This window comes from Helicoverpa armigera, chromosome 2 (genome assembly GCF_030705265.1).
Source record: "Helicoverpa armigera isolate CAAS_96S chromosome 2, ASM3070526v1, whole genome shotgun sequence".
Lineage (NCBI taxonomy): Eukaryota > Metazoa > Arthropoda > Insecta > Lepidoptera > Noctuidae > Helicoverpa > Helicoverpa armigera.
In genome coordinates, this window is record NC_087121.1 from 874,773 (window position 1) to 897,330 (window position 22,558).

General features: G+C 38.3%; 1 protein-coding gene across 5 annotated transcripts in view; it reads left to right on the forward strand.

Moving 5' to 3' along the window:
- Window positions 1-22,558, forward strand: part of LOC110378772 (uncharacterized) — a 71,427-nt gene that overhangs the window by 40,040 nt on the left and 8,829 nt on the right. The window contains exons 2-4 of one of the 5 annotated variants that reach the window (XM_049843875.2): window positions 17,635-17,676; window positions 18,406-18,593; window positions 19,440-19,615. In XM_049843875.2, coding sequence (XP_049699832.1) covers window positions 17,637-17,676; window positions 18,406-18,593; window positions 19,440-19,615 — 404 coding nt within the window. In that variant the 5' untranslated portion in view covers window positions 17,635-17,636. Of the gene's footprint in view, window positions 1-8,607; window positions 10,868-17,634; window positions 17,677-18,389; window positions 18,594-19,439; window positions 19,616-22,558 lie in introns of those variants that run through there. The other 4 variants (XM_049843878.2, XM_049843876.2, XM_049843877.2 and 1 more) reach the window with 4 other exon arrangements.

Sequence of the window (22,558 nt, forward strand, 5' to 3'; positions counted from 1 at the left end):
AGTTCTGAGTGCACAAAACTAATGCAGAGTGCAACACCTAACTTTCCTCCCATGAGACACACTGATATAACTAGGGTCGCATGAGAACTCGGAAGGTACAGGTACAAGTTTAAATAAGTGTTGCCTGGAATTGTGAGAAGTTGGACAGATATCGTAGTTATAAAATATTAGCCCGTCATATTTGTTAATCAATAAGAATATTCCAAATACTCTCTTACTAAATAAACTCTGTTATGAAATAGGTATGACAAACGGATAAAACTCATAGAAGTAGTTACTTACTAGATATATCTAGGCCACATGGAAGCCGTATGAAAATTGCATTGAATGGCAGTAGTAGATGAGCAATTGTTACATCATATGCGAATTTGTGATATGCACTTACTACTATGTCTACTAAACTCGATGAAACTTTTATAACATGTACTTATACGGAAGAAAAAGGACCGAGAAAAAACAAAACAAAAATGCTCTGTCTGCAATGAAAAATAGGCTAAAAAACAGAGAAGGAAAACAACGCAGTAGACCCGCCCATTTCACGTTACCAAACCGCACCATTGTTCTGTGAAAACGTTCAACTCGAACCACTGCATAGATATATATAGGAGCTTAGTTAGACTGTGGCGATCCAAGTTTAAAATTAGGCGTCTCACAGTCTGCTCATCTATTTCGGCACAGAATACGTAAAGATCCGAATGTTTACATTCAACAAATCGTTCATCTTGCTCACTCAGATAGTAATAACTATGATTGATAATGTTCTGCTGTTATTTTATATACTCAACGTTTAGTAAATAATGAAAAACTAACGCAAGATGAATGCCACGTAAACGGCTGTTTGAACAATAGATTAAAGTTAAATTGTTTGTGTACCGTAATCAATAGTTAGAGCGACGCCGACAGTTCAGTAACTCGCTTCGGTTAACTATATTGAACGTTTGCCTACCCGTTGTGGAATGCAATTAACGACAGGTGTTATGTGAATAAAAGCTATGTTGTTAGATTCAATCTACTGATATTTTACGAACGTACGGCTAATTGAAATGCACTTCAGAGAATACAACATTTAACCTTGGATAGTGATGACGTTACTACGATGTCCATGTTATAATCATGTTACATGTACCTGTCGGACTAATGGTACAAAACAAGATCAAGTAAACATCCAAAATAGATTTTCCAAAGTTGCTTATTTTACTAGTTACAAGAAAATACAAAAATAAACACGAACCGTCTAAAGTTCAGGAACAATCAATAACAATGAAATAATCGATTCTGAAAACTTGAGAGCAAAACATTTCTTGCAACTACTTATCTATCAATAACGCAATGTTTTGTAAACAACACTAAAAATACATTTTGACATTTTGAACAAGTTAAAAATATCTCCCAAGCTTTTAACGAGGTCGCGTATTTACAGACTGTACATAGCCAAAACGCATCCATAGGAAACTGCTCGCTGATACTTTGTAATGCTGTTTTTTAATTTGTGATTTCAAAGTATACACGAATTTTGCGTACTGCTCAAGTATAATTCGTAGCTTAGACGTGCACATGCATCTTTCCAATTTATACACGGTCAAATTTAACTATACAAAATTTATATTAGGTAAAGTATTCAATAAAAATGGCTTTGAATCTGAGTTTGTTTATTAAAAATGCTAATTAAACAGGCTTCTTTTTAATATCAATATTCGCCCCCAAAAATGTATGTTGCCTTCTAAATTATTAAGTCAGCCACAATCAACGAGCATCTAAATAATACTATCTTAGCCACTAGTAATCTTCTAAGTAAACCACTCTAAATACAACTCAGCATGATGGTTATTTTTTACCATCTTTTGTAGCAGGCATTCTAACAGTAAACTTCTAAAATACTATTAAATGACATCATAAAATATATTTAATTAGCTTCTAATTTTTTAACTCAGAACGTTTAAAATGTAAGCAAGCAACATGCAGCAAGCATAGCTTCTGTCACGGCTCCGGTGCTGCGGGGCTCCGGCGGTCCCATGCGAGCTTATCGTCGCAGATGGTTTTCACGCTCACCACCGCCGCCTCACCCCTCCGCGCCTACGCGGTTTTGAATTGCACTCTAGGGGTAGGGTAGACAAGACTACGTGGAGTCGGTTTCGCAGTGATTCGTTTTCGTCACTAACTTCAATTTTTAATACAATGTTTTTTAATTGAACGAGCATTATTAATATTTAAATTAACATTAAATGCTAGGTCGTGTTTTAATCAAAATGGCGAGCATGCAACTGCTCGCGAATAGATTGGAATCGTAAAGTTTTTCGCGCCTATTCCAATGTATACACGATTAGTTTGCATGCGGACTAGCACTGTATATTATGGAACAAAGCAAGATACTTTGGCCACTACAAAATATATGCGAGTATTTGCGTACTGCTGCTGTATACATCGGAAGACTTTGTATAAAAAGTGAATTCCAATCTATTCGCGACTAGTTTCACACGCTTGCGTACTAGCCATGTATATACTGTAAATACGCAACGAGGTCGACTGATCATTAAACGAATTCGATACTTTAGACCCACTTCGGATAATATCAGGATTAATTACGATTGGGAACCCTTTCCGTGGGGCCGATGAGTGCTGATAAATTGATGGGCTATTGGCAGCTAATGACGGCTTCTATCGCCCCTCGCTACTAAGTGGATGGCCATCCTGTCCTTTTTTACGTGAAACGCAACAAAGAGAGGGTTTTAAGGGTTGTTTGTGTAAATACGATGTACTTGAGATATATTTTGATGGCTTTATTGGTGAAGGAGGTTTGTCTTTCGCTTTTAAAAGGGAGCAGCACCATTGGGAATTTTTAAAGACACTTCAGGGAAAATAACAGTGCTCGGGAAATTACTTATGTGAATCCATATTATTTAAATAATGCAAATATTTTTTTTTGCGAATAATATGTCTAGACCTACCCAAAACCATAATAATTCTTTATTGGCCTTTCCGCCCTAAATCACTTGCCTCAAGTAAGTTATCTTGCAAAAGTAAGAAAATAATAAAATGGCAGCGTATTGGACAAAAAACATATTACCCAACAAGCCTGTTTTATATCTTCTAAACACTTACAATAGTTCCCTTTAAGAATTTCTGCCTTATAGTGGAGCTAGTAAAACAATACATTTGGATTCCCGCCAACTAGGCCATTAGAATAATGTTCTAGGTACTAGGCACACAGAAAGTCTGAATTTCCATTTTGCACCACAAAGTAGTAAAAGGCGTGGTTATGAGAACTATTAGTGCTTAAAGACTCTGTAGAATATTTATAGAGATTTAACTTGCGACTTGGGTTGCCAAGATAGAGATGATTGACGATACGTGCTACCTGCTACTAAGTTTTGGCGCCCTGGTACTTTTAGATCGTGTACTTTCTCACGCTTACAAGGAATGTATTATTTAAGCTCACTTTTTCACTAGTTTTCACACATTATTATCGTGTTGTGGAAGATTCTCGATCCCACCAATATAAAACAAAATTGAACACAGCTCATTACGATTTACGATAAGCCAAAGGGCTTCAAGTGCAGCCATCTTTGACTCGACTGCACAAAGGCTTTCCGTCTAGACAGATATTAGATACCCCTTCCCCGCCCCTCGTCAACCCCCTCGGGATCGGCAACAGGCTTCGGGCTAAGCCCGGGATGGGTGGCAGCTTGCCAAGTACTGCTGCCAATAAGATTTATCTGTTGGCGACATATTGTTGGAGAAATAACGCGACGTTTAATACAAGTGTTTGATTTTATTTCTTTGTGTATTTAACATTAGTCTAGATTTATGCCCAAAATTACGTCTGCTCGCGTCTACGTCTCTAAAAGTCTTCCATTTGGCAAGAGCCAGTTCCAACAATTATCACTAACAAAGAGGTCTCACAACCTTTTGCACCCGCTTTTGTTTCGCCTACACCTTCCAATTCCTCCCTCAAGTAACCGAAAAGAAAATAAAGAACAATTCTGCTTTTCCGTAAGTTTAAAAGTGGTATTTACATAGGTCGACTTTAATTGCGCGCGCCGAGTTGCTCCGGTGCGCGCAAAGGCTCGTTTGCACAGACGAATAAAATTGCTTGCTTTGTAGTCAACGGCTGATAAGTTTGCTTTGAGGTAACGTTTACGTGTAATGTTCAAGTTCCAGACCAATTGCTTTTAGAACTAAATCGTTTTAGAGTTATTCAAGCTTAGCGTTCAAGTGAAACTCATTTAGCGTGTAAATTCTTGCGGTTGAAACTTACACTTTCATGATCTTGCGTTCAGAATCTTCAATGATGTGGAAACATGACACTCGTTCAACGCTACCTCTAGTACAAAACAATACATTAAATAAATGCTTTCCTAAAACGCGAATAAAAATAAAGAATAAAAGTAAAACTACATGGCTAACATCCGGACTAAAATCATCCTGCAAACAAAAACGTCTACTTAAAACATTTATAACACTAAACGACAACCCTGTGCTAAAAAGCTATTACAAAAAATATGAAAATATACTAAAAAAATGCGTAAATAGATCTAAAAGACTACACTATATACAAAAAATAAAAAATAGTGATAATGTGTCAAAAACAATGTGGCAAATCATAAAAGAACGTACAAATAAATCAACGAAACAGACAAGAAATAATATTAAACTAAAAGTTCAAAATACAGTTACAGATGAGCCTTATAAAATAGCAAACACATTTAATGACTTTTTTGTTAAGGTCGGAGGTACGCCTGGTAATCAACCAGGGCGCCCAGTTCTAACGCGCTCGGAGAACTCCATGTACTTGGCACCAGTTGACCCACTTGAAGTCTTCGCAATAATAAAAAACCTCAAAAATAAACACAGTTCCGGTCACGACGAACTCCCACCCACACTAATAAAAAAATGTGCCGAACAACTCGTGCTGCCACTTACGTATCTGATAAACCAATCATTCTCAGAAGGTGTCTTCCCTGACTTGCTAAAAATATCCATCATAAAACCAATACACAAAAAAGGTGACGTAACGGACTGCACAAATTACCGTCCAATAGCCCTTCTGCCAACCTTTTCAAAAATAATAGAAACGGCAATTTCAAAACGCCTTTATTCATTCTGCGAGAAGTTTAACATCTTTGATGAAAATCAATACGGCTTCAGAAAGAACAGATCTACCACCTATGCAGTATACCGGTACATCCAACAAGCTCTCAATTACATCAACGATCGAAATTATGCTATAGGTATTTTGCTTGATATGAGCAAAGCGTACGATAGGGTCTCGTATAACATCTTGCTTAATAAACTGGAAGGTATTGGAGTCCGAGGTGTAGCCTATGATTGGTTCTCCTCTTATCTCAACTCTCGCTCACAATTTGTTGAAATTGAACACCATAATTCACAAACCGGTGAAATATCACATGTCCGATCAAAAAAGAATTATATAAAGAACTCTATCCCACAAGGCAGTGTACTAGGTTGTATACTGTTCTTATTATACATAAACGACCTCCCAAAAATCATAGATTCAGTAAGTATCCTATTTGCTGATGACATATCAGTGATATTTCCGTGTAAAAACAAATTAGAATTAAACCCTAAAATTAATAAAACCCTTTCTGAAATTGTAGCGTGGCTTGAAGACCATAACCTTGAAGTTAACTTCACTAAAACCAAAATTATGCAGTTCAAACCATATCAGAAACGTCCAGTAATAATCAACTACACCCACCATAACACAACAATAGAATGCGTTGACTCTTTTAAACTATTAGGCTTACACATAGACACTAACTTAAATTGGAAATGTCACATCCATAACATAAGCGGGAGACTATCCAGGTTCACATATGCTCTACTCCAATTAAAAAAATCGACAGACCTAAAATCAGCAATTGTCGCCTACTATGCATATGCACACTCCTGGCTTGTGTATGGAATAATACTATGGGGTAATAGCACGAACGCAAATGTCCTATTCAAACTGCAGAAGAAATGCATTAGAATCCTCGCAAACATCGACGGAATGGATAGCTGCAGGCCACACTTCATTAAACTTGGCATACTTACATTAACATCTATGTATATTTTTGAAATCTGTATATTTGTCAAAAAACACATTCATTTATTCTCCTTAAAGAAAGACCATTACTCACAACCTCGTAACCTAAGAAATAAAAATTCACTTGCTCTACCGACATCAAATCTATCTATATTTCATTCTGGGCCCTATGTAATGTGTATTAAGATTTATAACAAAATACCAAAACAATTAAAAGAAACCTCCAGTTTCAATATATTTAAGAATAAATTAAAAAAATACTTAATCCGAAAATGTTATTACAGTTTAAAAGAGTTTTTCGAGGACAGAACTAAACAGTAAGATAGTGTGCAATATAAAACAATTTAAATACTAATATGTTAGAGCAAATAGAGGTAGTATAGATATAATGATAGTATAATAATAAAGGTATATATGAATATAATAATATATATAAGTAAATATATAAGTTATGCCTAAATATATAAGATTAACTAAATAGTTTGTAAGTAATTGTATATTAAAATTGCTGCGCCCTAACAGGGTATCATGTATGTACCTCTACATTTTATAACACCTTGTAACACTCATGATTGCAATAAAGATTTGAAGTTTGAAGTTTGAAGTTTACACATACTTAGTTACACCCACATATTTTTATTGAATTACCGACTTCTGCAATGTATTTAACAGATTTTTTACTTCTTTTCCTTCCTAATTACCATCAACAATATCTCTTTGCTTTCAAATTCAGAAACATACATACAAAGGTATCATATAGGAACAAAAACCTATTCAAGGAAACTCTCACATCTTCTGATCTCCTAGTACGCAAGCTACATTCAGAGAATGGCCATGTCAAGAGGGTCTGTCTATATGTTTGCCAATTACCGATCAGAGCTTCCGTTCCTAGAAACTGTTGCATTCTATGCAACGTCATTGTTAGATACTGCGGACAAAGGAACTACCTGTTTGAAGATACCTTTGGACTATTGAACTATGACATACACAGTTTCGTGTTTGTTATTTTCATGGTTGGTTAACCAGTGGCTCGATGAAAATAGATAAATAGAGCACAAAGATATCTTTATTTATGTTCGTGAATTAATTATTTTTATTCGCAAATAAAACCACAAGAAAAGCAACACAAAACTAAATAACTTAAGTAGTACCACAGTAGTTACAATATTTTCCATCTAACTACAGATAGGGATAAGTAATGACTCAGTAAACCAGTTAACTAGTTCAGTATTTATGCAGCAGTAGAAATGATTAACAGTACTGCTGGTTGGCAAGTCTCCAGGGTTCAGCTCTGCTGGCGAAGGCTCGGTAATGGACGGTCGTACATTTGTTATGAATCATTCGTTTGGTTTTTGTGACAGAAATATTACTAGTAAACCAGATTATCTCACGATTCAATTCAGATTGTAACAATTAAAAACCTTTTCCGTATGTTGTTGAATTTAAGCATTTGCATTTTGTTCAACATAATCCCCTTACATAGCTATGGACAATACTCGAATGTTCCACGAGCTCGTTAAGAGAAAGCGAGCCATAATCCCAAATGATGTATAAATAGGTAATGTAATTATTCACAAACATGAAAACTAGACCCTTAACATCGCCGTGTTTATTCAAACATTTCTGGCTACATTATGAAATTCAGGCGCTTTCAGGCTTTCAGTTACAAGGCCTCATTCAAACGCCAGCATTCAGTGAGGCGCTTCAATGTGTCACACTCGGGACAGCTGGAGCCGGGGCTTTGTACTAGTTTGTGTGACGTCACGAACTCTTCACTACATCTCTTGTACATACATGTTTTGTTCGTTCGCTTTTATTTAAATTTTAGTGGGTATATATTATGTAACGAGATTGAACTAAAATAGAAGGGATTGCGAGGCCATATTTACGTACACAACCTTTCAAAATTGAATAAAGCAAAGATGGAGCAAGCTTATTAATAATTTCAGAAATTACAAAGCCCCGGACCTTAAATTATATTTCCCCTTGATGTAGTTAATGTATATTTGGACAAGCTAAAAGTTTTCCCTTCCACGAAGAGCTGCGCAAATTGAGGACGACTCCCGTGAATAATTTAACAGGGGTCCGTCATTGTGACCCGGACCTCTGGAAATGTCGCACGGGCTCGCTACACGCGCCGTCATCGACTCACGCCGTATTACAGGGACATTTGCCAAATATTAGTGTCGCTGTATGTTCCGGAGTTTAATACGTGACACGCTTTTTGATAACCACTTTCACATAATGGTTTTATTTTTCTTGATATAAGTGACTCAGATTCAACAATGTTACTGTATAGGAAACTGTTATTATTATAATTATGTGTATAATAAGTAGGAACGGACTTGATGTTAAACATAAGAAGTGCATTGTATTGAGACGGCGGGCGCTAGTCTAAGTAGTCTAAGTAACTGAGTGTTGAGAATGCTGCGCAGTTGAGCAGCGCACGTCAAGTTCCTTCCTGCGCGGCCGGGCACGGGCACGGGTCGACGGCCGCTGAGGCGCGCCCGCGCCTGCGGCCGCCGCTGCACACAGACACTCACCCGTGCCCGTGCTTGCAGGATGCACGCGGTGGGCCTGCACTCGGCGCTGGCCATCCGCCGCGAGCGCAAGCGCCGCGCCGAGCAGCAGCGCGCGCGCGAGCGACGCTACTCGCTACAGTCCTCAGAGTCGGGAGTCACCTCCCCGCACTGCTCCACCGGCAGCCTCGAACGACGCCGCTTCAGAAAGCCCCACCCCACCGAGAATGAGGTCGTCTCAACGGTCGGTATGCTCCACCTGGGCGTGGTGTTCCTGGTGCTCGGCCTCTTCCTGCTGGGCTCCGGCTTCCTGCCCGACAACGTCACGTCCTGGAGCACCGTCGGCTCCGTCAGCTGGTTCAACGAACTGGTCTGCTCCGGGATGTTCGCGGTGGCGATCGGCGTGTTTCTGATCATATTGCACAAATACTTGATGAAGAGCGAGGAAGACGCACTAGAGGACTACGTACAGAGGCAGTTGACGAGATCTCGGTCTGGTCACCGACTGGAGCGCGACGCGGAGACAGGCGGCATGCGCACGAAGAACGCCCGGCGAGCGCGTGCCAGCGAGGTGCTGCCGGAGACGGTGACGGAGACGTACACGGAGCCGCCGCCGGAGCGCGCGCACGGCTTCGTGAACGCGCTGGCGCTGAACGGCGACGCCATGCGCGAGCTGCCGCTCGAGCAGATCGTGGAGGAGGAGGTGTCGGTGGCGTCGGAGGGCGGCGCGCGGCTCGGCAAGTTCAACAAGGACACGTACTCGTCGCCGTCCGTGGCGCCCAGCCTCAGCCCCGGCTCGCCGTCCGACACGCGCGAGCTGCTCTCCGACGGACGGTACATGATCATGTCGCGCATGTGAGCCACCTAGATCGACAGTTCGCACATTCCGAGCTCTCCCGCCTAATGTCTCATTATTTTATATCTTTAGTCAAAATATTACGCCCCCAACAATACGCATGCTACGTGTTAAATAACACAAAATAATTTCAGTAAACAGACCACTACTCAACTTTTATCTCTGCTTAGTGAGTGTGGATATTCTATAAATACAAATAATAGTCAGTTCGTGTAACACGTTCTCGTTACTCCAGCAGTTCTGGAACGGTTACAGCTAGTGCCCATTTCCTCTACTTCCGTTCTTAAAACTCTAATATGCTCGGAATCAGAGAATTGTCGAAAATTGCTCGCTTCGCCTCTTACATATGGCTCGTGGCAAAGTGAAATGAACTCTATGTCTCTTACAATTGAGATGGTGTTTCTACTACTGCTACTTTCGTTAACAAGGTTTCTATGTAACTATCCTGCTATTTGGTTAAAGAGCTTCAACGCTTCGACGTTTCAATGGATATTTGATTTGTGTTCGGGGAACGCTTCTCTATATTATATTTTAACAGACGGACCAACTCTTTGGTAGACTTTAGCAGTAAGTTGTATTGTACTCGCTGACAACTGCAGTATCTGTTAGTCAGTCGTCAGGCAGCTCAGTGACAGTTCGCGTGACTGGGGACGGGAGTATATTGGTACGTTTTGTTGTGAAACAAAGAACGACAAACGTTTCAGTCTTCCTCGTTGGCACAGCGAAATGTTTATTTGTTCAACACGCAGTTAAAATAAAGCGCGAATACTGCGTGATAGTCAAAACTGTATAAAAGTGTTGTGACCTCAATAAATCGGGGACAAACAAATAATCGCAGCATTTTCTTTGTTCTTCAACAATAGATACTGCAGTTGTGAGCGAGCGTGTATATTTAATTAAATTAACATTGGAATTCCGCATGTATTGGCTTGAGACTGATTGTTAAATACTGTTCTTATATACCTGACGATTTTATATAATATTGTATGTTTGTTTGTCTTCTATGTACTATATATTACTGATTAGTTAAACTGTTTAGAAACATGGGAAGCATTGAACGTTGAATGTTCCATTATTGTTGTGTCTTGTTACCGCTTACTTATTTATGGAGAGTAAATAAGGGTTAATTTGTTCTCAAACGAACATAAAAAGGTTTATAAAAACGTGTTAAAAGAAAACTACAAAATATTTCCAAGATAGCTTTTATCAGACTATCTCTTCGACTATACGGCTTAATTTTTGTCTCCTAGATAGATAAAAGGAATACAGAAAATTATACATATTCAATTCTGTCCAGTGTGTCTAAACAGTTCCTAAATATATTATCTTAAAATATTAATATTATAAGTAAACAACAAAATATCATAAAGCACACTATGTGCACTTTTTCCTTTTTTCGAATAACTGTGCCAAAACTGTCATGGCAATGCTATCAATTGACCTTATTTTAAAGACATACAATAGTTTAGTTTGTAACGAGTATTATTTTCTTAAAAACGACCTAATTATCTGTAGCCTATTCCTCGCATATAATTCTAATCCTAAAGTACAAAGGGATAAGGTCGATTTTAAGAGAAGAATATTTTACTTGTATATTTTTTAAGTTAGATTGTTACGTTGTGTCACGTCTCTGTGTTTCATGTGTACCTGTGTTGTCGTTAGGTTTATTTTTATTTGGGGCTGTGAAATATTTTCCATTTTATTAATCGAGATGTCAAATTATATAAATATATACACATTATTAAACATTGATATTAATATTAAGCTTACACACACGAGCTTAGCTTCACAATGCTCAAATTTTTAATTATTAGGTTTACACCCCTTTCCATTTACTTCTCTCCTAGTACTTTTCCCTTATAAATCTTCCCTTATTATTAGACGAATTTGATGTTCTTTGTCAACATTTTCGTATGAATTGAAAAGTAAATCGAATAACAATGTAATTTGACTAAACTTTAGTAATTTGACGAGCAAGTTGACAAAGAACGGCAATTTGGCGAATTATTTCGTACCTCTGCGGGTATATTATATCTGTCTCTACCTTATAAGTGCTGTCTATAAAACATTGCCTTATTAAATAAATATTTCACGAATATTATAAACATTGTGTATTTGTAATGGCACAATTTTCGGTAATTTTTGATAAGTAGATTATAAGGTTCACTTGAAGAATACTTGGCTGTTTAAAATGTAAAGAGATAGAAACTACCTCGTCATTGTAACAGGAGTATGCAATTAAGTGAGGTGACTTGAGAAGATAATGAAATCTGCAAGATCCATTTGCACAATGTTCTTTTATCAAGATAAACAATTTATCTGTACTGATACAACGTACCAGGAGAACATAGCGCAATGGTGGTCTAGTTAACAAATACAGTTCGATATCATATTTCCTTTTCGAAATCGAATTGAATATCAAGGTAGAATTCCGTGGGTCGCGGCTGACGCAGCCGCGCGCGGCCTACGACAGTCGTCGGCCGCGCGCGACAATAGTCAAACTATGAAAATGTATGGCGCCGCTGCCGAGGTCCGCGACAGTCGCGCGCGGCCGACGAATTTCGTAAGCCGCACGCGGCCGTACGCATCTCAACATGGTCTAGCGCTATAGAATCTTAGAAAACCAGAATTGAATTGTTTTTATTTAGTCGATAAAACTTCCTTTCGGTTTTCATTACAATACAAATGCTTTTGAATAAGTATTTGGTTATATCCTTCTTCATTTCTACTTTTTAAAGATAGGGTCGATTGGTAATCTATTTTCATAATACAGCCACAGCAGCACGTCATCTTCCTCTTCTTCAAGGATATCAATTAGCACTTCAACTACAGGGAATGGACGAACAAAATCAAGACAATGCCGCGCGCGGCTTACGAAATTCGTCGGCCGCGCGCGACTGTCGCGGACCTCGGCAGCTGTGCCATACATTTTCATAGGTTGACTATTGTCGCGCGCGGCCGACGACTGTCGTAAGCCGCGCGCGGCTGTCGTAGCCGCTATCCTCGGAATTCTACCTTTAAACTGGGATCGTCTTGAAGGTTGAAAGTGCTTAAGCTGAAGTATTCCCCGAGTGAACGTAAAACATAGTTATGTATTTATATCTGTCGCCTGAATGTCTAGAAACGGCTAGCTTCGTGTTGTACTAAATAAGAGAGAAAACGAATTGAACATTACATTACTACTTGTGCACGTTTTCTTTATATTATCTCGAGATATTGGTGACAGTATTATTTTGTATAAAATTAAATAAAATGTTTTAAAATATCATTATTATATTAGAAGGAAATTACAAGTTTAATAATGCATTGTTTTGAGTATTCTTTGATTCTTATTACTACTATACAGTGCTACAATTCGTCCACATTAAATTATATAGATTTTTATTATACTTTATCAAGCAGTAACTTGATATAACAAAATATCATTAAATCAATTGTTTGACAGAATTATTTCTATGAAACGCCGTGCCACATACTATTTGCAGTTAAAACAAACTTGTAACAATGCATTACTAAACACTTATAATTAAAATTTAATAATAATTAATTACTTTATCGTATTCATCCTGATGCACATATGATAGCGCAAAATATAGTGTTTGCACACGTTAATTATGAAATTTCTTGTGCCTATACTTTTATATTTAGGTAATTTTGATAGGGTAATTCAATTTGTATACTTGGCTGTAAGTGTCACGTGTATATATGTCCCATGCAATCATCTTCAGTCCTGTAACATATGCCTTGATGACAAACTAGTCGAACTCAATTCTAAATGAATTACTGGCATGAGCAAGTTCCGCGAATGCTAAAGGCTTAACAAATATCGATACATTATTGTGATTCATAAATGTCTAGATTATAATTTGTAGTGTCCGTTTCGTTGTCCAAATGTTTTGGTGTCGTGTTTAAGCTCAAAACGTGTTTGTTGTGATTTTTTTATGCCATTTCGGTGTCGTGGAGAGATTTTTATGAACGCTTTTGCGCATTTTTAAATAAAACTACATATACACTCGTGAAGCACTTTGATGTATTTAATCGATTTAAAGAGTCGCGTTTTGTTTGACAAACTAGTGCCATAGTCATGTTTTGTTTCGTTGATCACCTCAGACCTTACTGAAGCAATAAGTAATGTACTTAATGGAAGTTTTGTAAAGTTTCGGTGTAGTGAACATTTTCGATCGCGACTTGTACGCTGGCTTCGTTTCTAAGTGTTTACATACTCGTTGTCATTTGGAAGTATATTGTTGAGTCTGACGTCACACCGGTTGTTGTTTTGTCACAAAGTGATACTAACTATAGGAAATATTCTGAACTACAAAATAAAACACCAAAGTATAAGTTTATAATAAAATAATTACTAGATTGAGAATCGAATAGTAGTCCTAACTTTGTATAACGAATTCGAATTTGTCCTAATCGATACAGTTTTTTAAATAAATTACTCGAGTAGTACTAACTCTTTTCTTTTCAATCTAGTCATCTACTAAAGTATGAATGAAAAATTATATAAAAATAGTTTTCTGTATATTAAACAAAGTACTTTTGTATTAAACGGTTTTACTGCGGCGAAAGCGATTTCTCGGTAAAGCTAATTAAATTTTATTGTACAAAAGATAATTACCGTTTAAAAATGAGCTCTATAAATCAAGGAATTAAGGTGAATTTACGGTAATCGCGGTGTTTATTGGCTATTAACTTGGAAATTATGAAATCGCACATGGATCGCTTTCCCCGAGGTAAGGCGATTTTATCTCAAGTCACAAATCATTCCACGTTAGGCAAATATAATTTATTTCACTCGATTTATTACACATTTATTATTAAATAAATTAATTATTACAAAATGGCGCGCTTTTCATTTTCCTTACCTTAGATTCAGATAGGCTACAAATAGAAAAACACAAAACAATACAAATTCACACAAGAAAATTGAACTTTCCTCTTACCTAACTAGGCTACTATAAAAATAAGGAAGTATGTAGGTAACAACCTTACACGTTAGGTGAGCCCATGTTTTATGCGTAGCGCCCCTCGTAGCGGCGTAGCCCATAGCGCGTAGCTCGTAGCCAGTATCAACTTATCTCAGGTTCTTATTGATCGAATTCGGTAGCAGAAATGTTTAAAGTTTTCATGTTAGAAAGAGGTCGAATTTTGTAAGCCATTGCAAGAAAATATCTAAATATTTTGCACTATTGTGGTATATCATTTACTGCACTTCGCAATATTTAGCTACACCACTTAGCTATTTACCGTCTTAATTGTATTTAATTCTTAAAAAGTCATTAAAGTTAAAGTGAAATTTTATGAAGATTCAAGCTAGTTGCATTAATTTTGCTACCTAAAAACAAATTAGTCGAAAACATATATGTATACTTAGGTATAACTTTTCATTATTGTCCTCTATTATAAACACGATTTCCCTACTATAATTATTGTCCAATCCCCAACTCATATCAAAACATACCCCATTAATATTTGTAGTGACATTATCGAGGTAATCAGCGAGAGGGTTGAGAGGCTAAACGTCAATATCCTGCGGAACCAACCCGTCACTGCGGGCTGGACATATTGGGGTGATGTAGGTACACTCACACAACTACAGCAAAGTTGTTTGTGTGGTTAGTGACCGTTTAGTGTTACACAAACTGTCCCTTCTGTTTTAGAGATATAAAGAGTGAAGAAAATAGGTATATTTTAACTTCTGAAAACATTGTTTGGGTTAAAGAAAAATGAAAAAAAAATGATTAGTAGTGCCCGGTATGAAATTAATGAAGATTCAGACTTTGATAGCTTAGGAACACAAGCGTGAACCTTTATTGAATACAATGTAATAGGGAATTAACTAACGAAGTAGGTATGCACTAGATGCAATGTTACACTTTTGGCCTTAGGGAAATTACATAATGAAACACTATAACTAATTTAAATTAAAACAAACATGTAATCAAGTAGGTGTATTTGGTTCTCACATTGACACCATCCTTTTCTAATTACTTTACGTAATGCACAAACGACATAATAACTAGCGCCAATTAGCTTATTATACAACCACAATCATCCCTTTTTTCCCCGGCCTGACTTCTGTACACAAAAGCTACAATTGACGACTTTCCACTGCAACTATATGTATAAAGGTGATTATCCAAGCCGAGCAATAATCGCACGCAGCTGCGCTTGCGCTTGACGCTCATGCTTCAATAGCAGTCAGAATGTGAGAATCTATAGCTCTATTCCCAAAGTTCCTATGATACAGATACGCATCAACCGAAATCAGTCTTGCATCCTACATTCAGATAATCTTCTTTACTTACATACAGCCACTAGCGTCTGTCGCGTTCCTCACAAATGTACCTTTAATCCTATTTCGCGCGGGTACAATTTCTCCTACACCGTAGTTTCTCAGTACCTCGCGTCGCGTTACACCACACGTTATTTATGCGGGAGGACATACGATATAAACGTCATCTGATATGTATGAGAAATGACACAGGGAACTGTATTAGATGGAGGTAATATAGATAATAAGGTATTGGAAGTATTTCTTGGTGGTCTTACATTAGACTTACAAAGGTAAAATTATAGTAACTTTATTAACAAAAGTTCTTGAATAATAATAATATCATTATTGACAGTTTAGTTCTGTTATGAGCCATACAACTCTTAAAAATTAGTTAATGTAACGATGACTCTCATTATATTATTATTATTGAGCTTGCAATAATAATGTTCCGGTTACTGTTGTAGCAAGTACAACAGTGAACAATAGTTGACACTATTGCTTTTACACAGCAAGCGGTTAGGAAAAGGTATAGTGCTAATCTCTAGCACAAAATGTAAAGGACTTCTATAGACAGGCATACAAATACTCGAGACAATGACTCAGAACAGTAAATTCGCGAAGTACTCGATAGTAACACTTATGCTTTCAACCACATTCCTGCCAGCGCTGTTGAAGACTTGCCAACACAAATCAATGTTATTACCATTGTAACTAATAATATAATAGGAAATTACTACAATAATTAAATCTTTGTAAGTCTGTCCAATTGGTCTTATAGTAGAAATAGTAGTTAACAAGACCCATAATCATGAAATGAAAATAAATGACGATCGATACTTAGGGAGATAAAACTGATCAAAAAAGTGAAATATGAATTCATAATCTCTAGGAACAAAAGCTCTATCTATGTAAAAATATTCCTACAATAGGACGCTGAAATTCTTTTATTGGAACTTCCATTGGAAAAACTACAGGATTCAAAAAAGCGATATGACCTATTTCCCATTCAAATATTTGAGAGGAATCCATATTGAAATGGGACCGAAATAAATTGAATGTCAGTGCGAAATACTCACCTACGTTTTATCGGAAAACTAATTTTGTCGGGATCAAATACAAAAATATTTCCGTTTAATTCTACTGAAAAATCGCCTATATATAAATATGTATATACAAAGGATACCTGCTTATATTTTTCTACTCTTTGATCTGAAATATCATTTTAAAAATGGACGCAATTTGAAAATAAACAATTGTTACTGGAACAAATAATATCTTTGATCAAAACAAAACAATAAATTGTTTATTTTCTTTGTTTAGAAGGTAAGTTTAGCTGCCGGTATAAAATAACTTCTGCGGTGCATTAGCGCTTGTCATGCCTTTCAGTAAACTTCCTAGAATATTGGATAACAGAAAAGGAAAGGTGACTTTACTATAAGTACTTACTTAGTAAGCTTCAATTTTTAGTTTCGTATAATTTTCTTTCATATGATAAAGTTTCATAAGTGATATGAACAGCAATTCAGATCATAACTTCATGTACTTTCTGTTTTTTTTTTTAAATCTCGTGATATCATGAAGTTATTTCTATTTGAAATTCTAAATGCTACTAATATGATGCCTAACTCTGTGTGTTCACAGAATTCAGTTCTAAAATACCTACTTTATGACTACATGGCAGCTGCTACTTTCAATAAGCGATTATACATTTGTATTACCTACATAAAAACATTAACAGCCTGCTTTGTGTGCACAAATAAACGACAATAGAAACTCATATAAATCCTTATTGAAGCAAGCATCCAAACCCATAACACGAGCGATACACATAAACTTGGTTTTATTGCTAATTTCTTAGCAGACGTTCAACTTGTATTCCGTCAGACGCCATCTTGTAAAATTCGTCGTGACATAAAGTTGCTTGTTGCAGATATGCTCCAGTCGTTACTTCAGCCAAGAGATAATCAGCGGTGTAAGTAGTCTCTTACTTTTATACCGAAGGGACCGACGTTATTAAATTCTAAGGGTTTTCATACAAACTCACAATCATCCAAGTCCACCGTATTCTTTTAAGAGTACATCGTCAAATATTGAATCAAATCTTCTACCTTCCTGTTACCACAAAATTAGTAACCTTTTATGAAACTTGTTCCCCTTCCCTCTGAGGAAAAGTCACGAACAATACTTCAAAGATACCATATTTCTGTATAAATACAAAAAGCTTGGGGCCATATTTCCTGTTTATGGCTGCTTAGGTATGACAGCAATAGATTCACGTGCGGTCTAGTGTGTAGTGCGAGAGGCAACGTGAATGACGACGAATGAGGGAGATGCTGGCTGAAATTGTGACTGCTCACATCTAGCTAGTAATAATGATTTATGTTTTGTGGTGTCTACTTTATTTAAATGGCAAGATAAAAATCTTGCCATGCAATTATTAAAACAATAATAGAAGAGTCCTGTGTCCTGGGCATAAATTAACCTGAGTTCGAATCTCTGGTGATATACCTACATACGAAAGCCAAGGGAGAGGAGAGGGCTTTTGCTAACAACAGCAGAGAATTAATATTAATGCATCATTTCATTCAGGTACTGTATAAAAAACGGTTTAACTTGCGATGAATGGAGGAGGCCCGTGCTTAAAAGCATGTCTTCTAAGCATGGGCCTCCATCACGCCTCTGAAGGCCTGGTGTTGTACAGCGAAGATGATTGGTGCTATGCCAGCGGTGGCGGTTCGCCATGAGCGACGACGCAATGAGAAACGAGGAGGGGGAGGGGGGCGGAGACCATCGCAGCTGCCTCTGCAGCTCGGCCGACCCATGGACGCTGATGCCACGCCCTCGCCGGACCATCATCGGCTGAGGAATGAGCTCTACGTGTGTGGCAAGGTGGGATACCAGGCTATCATGTCTTTATAAGAAGTTACATGTACGCAATGGTGAGGGATAAGACCAATTCTTAGAGACAGAGTCATGCCTTGTTTTTAGCCCTCACTGTTGTGTTCATGATCTTAGAGCATGCATTATTGGTACTTATTGTAACAAGTCAGAGTTTCTGTTAACCAAATCATTTCTTTTCTGATCAGTGACATAAAGTTTAGGAAGTCATCATCAATAATTGAATCATCACAGTATAGTTATTAACTTTAGAGAGGCCATAAAGATTTTTCATACAATTCTGCAGTCACTACTCGTAGTCGATTCCTTTGAATCGTCCATTTGACAAAAGCGGCAAAGCCAACTAACGGAGCAATATAACTTTTACTGCACTTTTATAGGGTCATACGCTATATTGATAAAGGAGGTCCTATTAAATTCTAGCAGTAAAATCTATTCAAACCGGCTCTAAAACGTTGGCTTCTATGGAGGTCGTATGTTGACAGCGTTGAACGAGGCTATCTGCCCCGTGCTACTAACATTGTGCATTGCCCAATAACAAGGTAACAACAACCCCTTGCATGGTGTATCGTCTCCCCTTCTTGTGTGTTGTGTGATCACCCCCTCTTTATCCGAAAAAGTACTGTCACAGATCTTTTGCGTCCTTCCATGTCAACATGCTAGTTTATGAAGTGGATATCATGATCTGTAACAGTACTTCAGTAGTAACAGGAACACTGTCCAAATATCTGCTATAACATTCTTCTCCTTCCTTCTTTCCCTCCTTCGTAATCGGTGTTATTCTAGAGGAGATCAATGTTTAACACCTGTGTTTAAAGTTCTTTCAAATGTTATTAGTATGCGCAGGTGGCAGCCCTTCACGCGGTGGTGGGATCCCTTCTCCTAGGGATCGTGGTACTGGTGGTGGGGTTGGTGCAGTTGTCACCAGGAGCTGAAGCTGCTCAGCATCGATACTATCTGATGGGAGCTGGTGCCGCGCTGGTCGGGGCTGGCATTCTTGGCGCTGTACTTAGGTGGGTACCAGGGTAGCATATAACATTAGTAGTACGACAGTCAGCTACATGATGATAGCTTAGAAGGACAGCGCATGGAATGTTTTCGAGACTTGTATATTATCACTAGCTTTCCGCCCGCGGCTTCGCCCGCGTGGAATTCGGTTATATCGTATCATTTAGCTTCTAAATTTACATGTTTATATTCGTTTGCAATATATTACCTTGTTTTAAACGACACACAGCGCCATCTACAATCCATCCATCAAGCAAACAATATTTTTGTTTTCCCTCGGGAATATCTATTTCTTTCGGGATAAAAAGTACCCTATTATTTAATCCGGACTTCTAACTTTACGTCTGCAAAAATTCAAAGCAATCGGTTCAGTAGTTACGGCGTGAAAGCGGAACAAACAAACAAACAAACAAACAAACAAACAAACAAACAAACTCACTTTCCGATTTATAATATTAGTAAGGATGTAGTGATAATGTCCTTCGACACCCCTCAGTAATGTCGTGTTTCACCCGTGACATTTAAAGGTCTTGGGGTCAGTTCCCAACTAATAGAGGAGTAGAGGAGTTAACGAGTATTCCTCAGAACCGGTAAATTAGTTAGTAGGAATCAATCAATACGAGGTTCGATCAAACTTGATAATTTGTTCACTAGTTTATTTATTTATTTATTTATTTATAGTTAATTAAAACGGTGCAACACCAATTACAATAATTAACATGGAAACATTAAATCAAAACAAAACAAAAGTAAAAACATATAGTCGACAGCATTTCAATATCTAATTAACAAGGAACAGTGGACGCTCTTGCATACTTTCTCTCACAGAACCCCAAACACACACGCATTACTTTACTCCACTCATCCACAAACACATCAAATTCAGGGTTGGCAGTCAGAAGGGCGTTGAGCGTCTTAAGAGTACGACATATAGGAGATTCAGCTCTGGCGACTGTTTTGCATGTCGGTGGGGCGAAGAGATTGTGCCTGCAGCTCTGACGGCGACCGATGTATTTGTCGGGGGTGAATAGGCGGCAGAAAAGGCTGTGGAGCTCTGGGCAGTCGATTTGGCCCCGTAAGGTTTTACAAGCTACCATGAGCTGATCAAAGCCTCGTCTTACCTCCAAGGAGTTAAAGCCTAACATCCCTAGCAGATAGTTAGTTGGGTACATGAAGGGAAAAAAGTTGTATAACCTTTTGAAAAAGTACCTCAGAAAGGTTTTTTGCACCTTTTCGATCATGAGTGTTTGAGTAGCGGTGTAGGGGTGCCAGACACAGGCACTTGACTCAAGCTTGCTTCGGACCAGAGTGGTATAGAGTAATCGGATGACATTGGGATTGCAAAAGTCGCGAGCATTGCGCAAAACAAAGCCCAGGCGCCTGAAGGATTCCTTCGCGAGGGAAGAAATGTGGTCTTTAAATGTCAAACATCGATCGAAAGTCACGCCCAGATCCTTTACGTTGGTGACTCGAGATAATACTTCACCACCCAATCTGTAATTGTAATGGATCGGTCGCAACCCTCTGCCGTATGTCATGACGTGGCACTTACCTATATTAAAAGGTAGGTTGTTTACCTTGCTCCATACATAAACAGCGTCAATATCCCTTTGTAGAAGTTTGCAATCCTCGTCCGTTCTGATTTGAGCAACCAATTTTAGGTCATCGGCATATAACAGGCATTTGGCAAACTTAACTCTTGTGGTCAAGTCATTAATCATGATTAAGAAAAGAAGCGGCCCCAGTATGGATCCCTGACTCACGCCCGAGCGGGTGGTGTAAGGCTTAGACTCAAAGCAACCGTGTCTGACAAACTGCTTGCGATCGCGCAGGTAGCCGGAGAAGAACTTGACGAATTCGACCGAGAAACCTATGGCTTCCAGCTTTGTCAAAAGCACATCGTTGTCAACTCTGTCGAAAGCTTTTCGGAAATCAAAGTATAGAACATCGACTTGCCTTCTGTTGTCCAGGCTACTCGATATGTAGTCTACATGAACCAGTAAATTTGAGTTGACGGAGCGACCCGGTCGAAAGCCGTGTTGGGCATCAGACAGAAGTATATTTACGTGTTTGTAAATATAAGAGTGGAGAATATGCTCGAAGACCTTGGCGATGGTTGGGAGGATAGCAATTGGTCTGTGCTCCTCTACTGATGTTTTGTCAGAGGTTTTAGGGATGGGAGTGACTCGCGAAGTTTTCCATTGCTCAGGGTATACGCCGGACTGGAGGGCTAAGTTAAAAATATGACATAGAGGAGCTGCCAGGGTATCGTTACATCCCTTAAGGACATAGGGTGGAATGTTGTCTGGGCCAATCGAGCTACAGGGTTTAAGCTTGGCAATACCCTTTACTACGTCAGGTGGGGTTATGCAGGGAAGGGGAATATTATTACTCACACCACTGAGATTGGAGAAATTTGGGTCTAATTTAGGTGCATCAGGCTGAAACACGCTGGCAAAATACTCAGCAAATGCCTCGGCCGCTTTAACGCCCGAACAAGTCTTACCCTTGTGGATGACGTTTGGCTCGAAACCACCCTTAGTTCTCAGGCTAGAAAAGTGCTGCCAAAAATGTCGTGGATTTTTGCGTATACTATTTTCAACGCTGATGCAGTGCAACCTATAGGCGTCCTGAGTCCTCTCTTTTAAGTTCGACCGTAGTTTACTGAACTCTGCATATGTAACTTCACATCGCGAGAGCTTCCAACTATTATGGAGTTTAGTTTTTCGCTGAGTGTCGTTCACAATATCCCGCGTAAACCATATTGGATACCTTCTATTATTATCAGCGTTCATTCTCTTCTTCTTTGGAATTGAAGAATCAAAGATATTATAAATCACTGAATAAAACTTATCTGCTGCAGAGGGGGCATCATCGCAATTAAGGATTTGTTGCCAGGGAGCAGAAGAAATTTGTTCACTTAAAAGTGCGTAGTCCCCTTTGGCAAA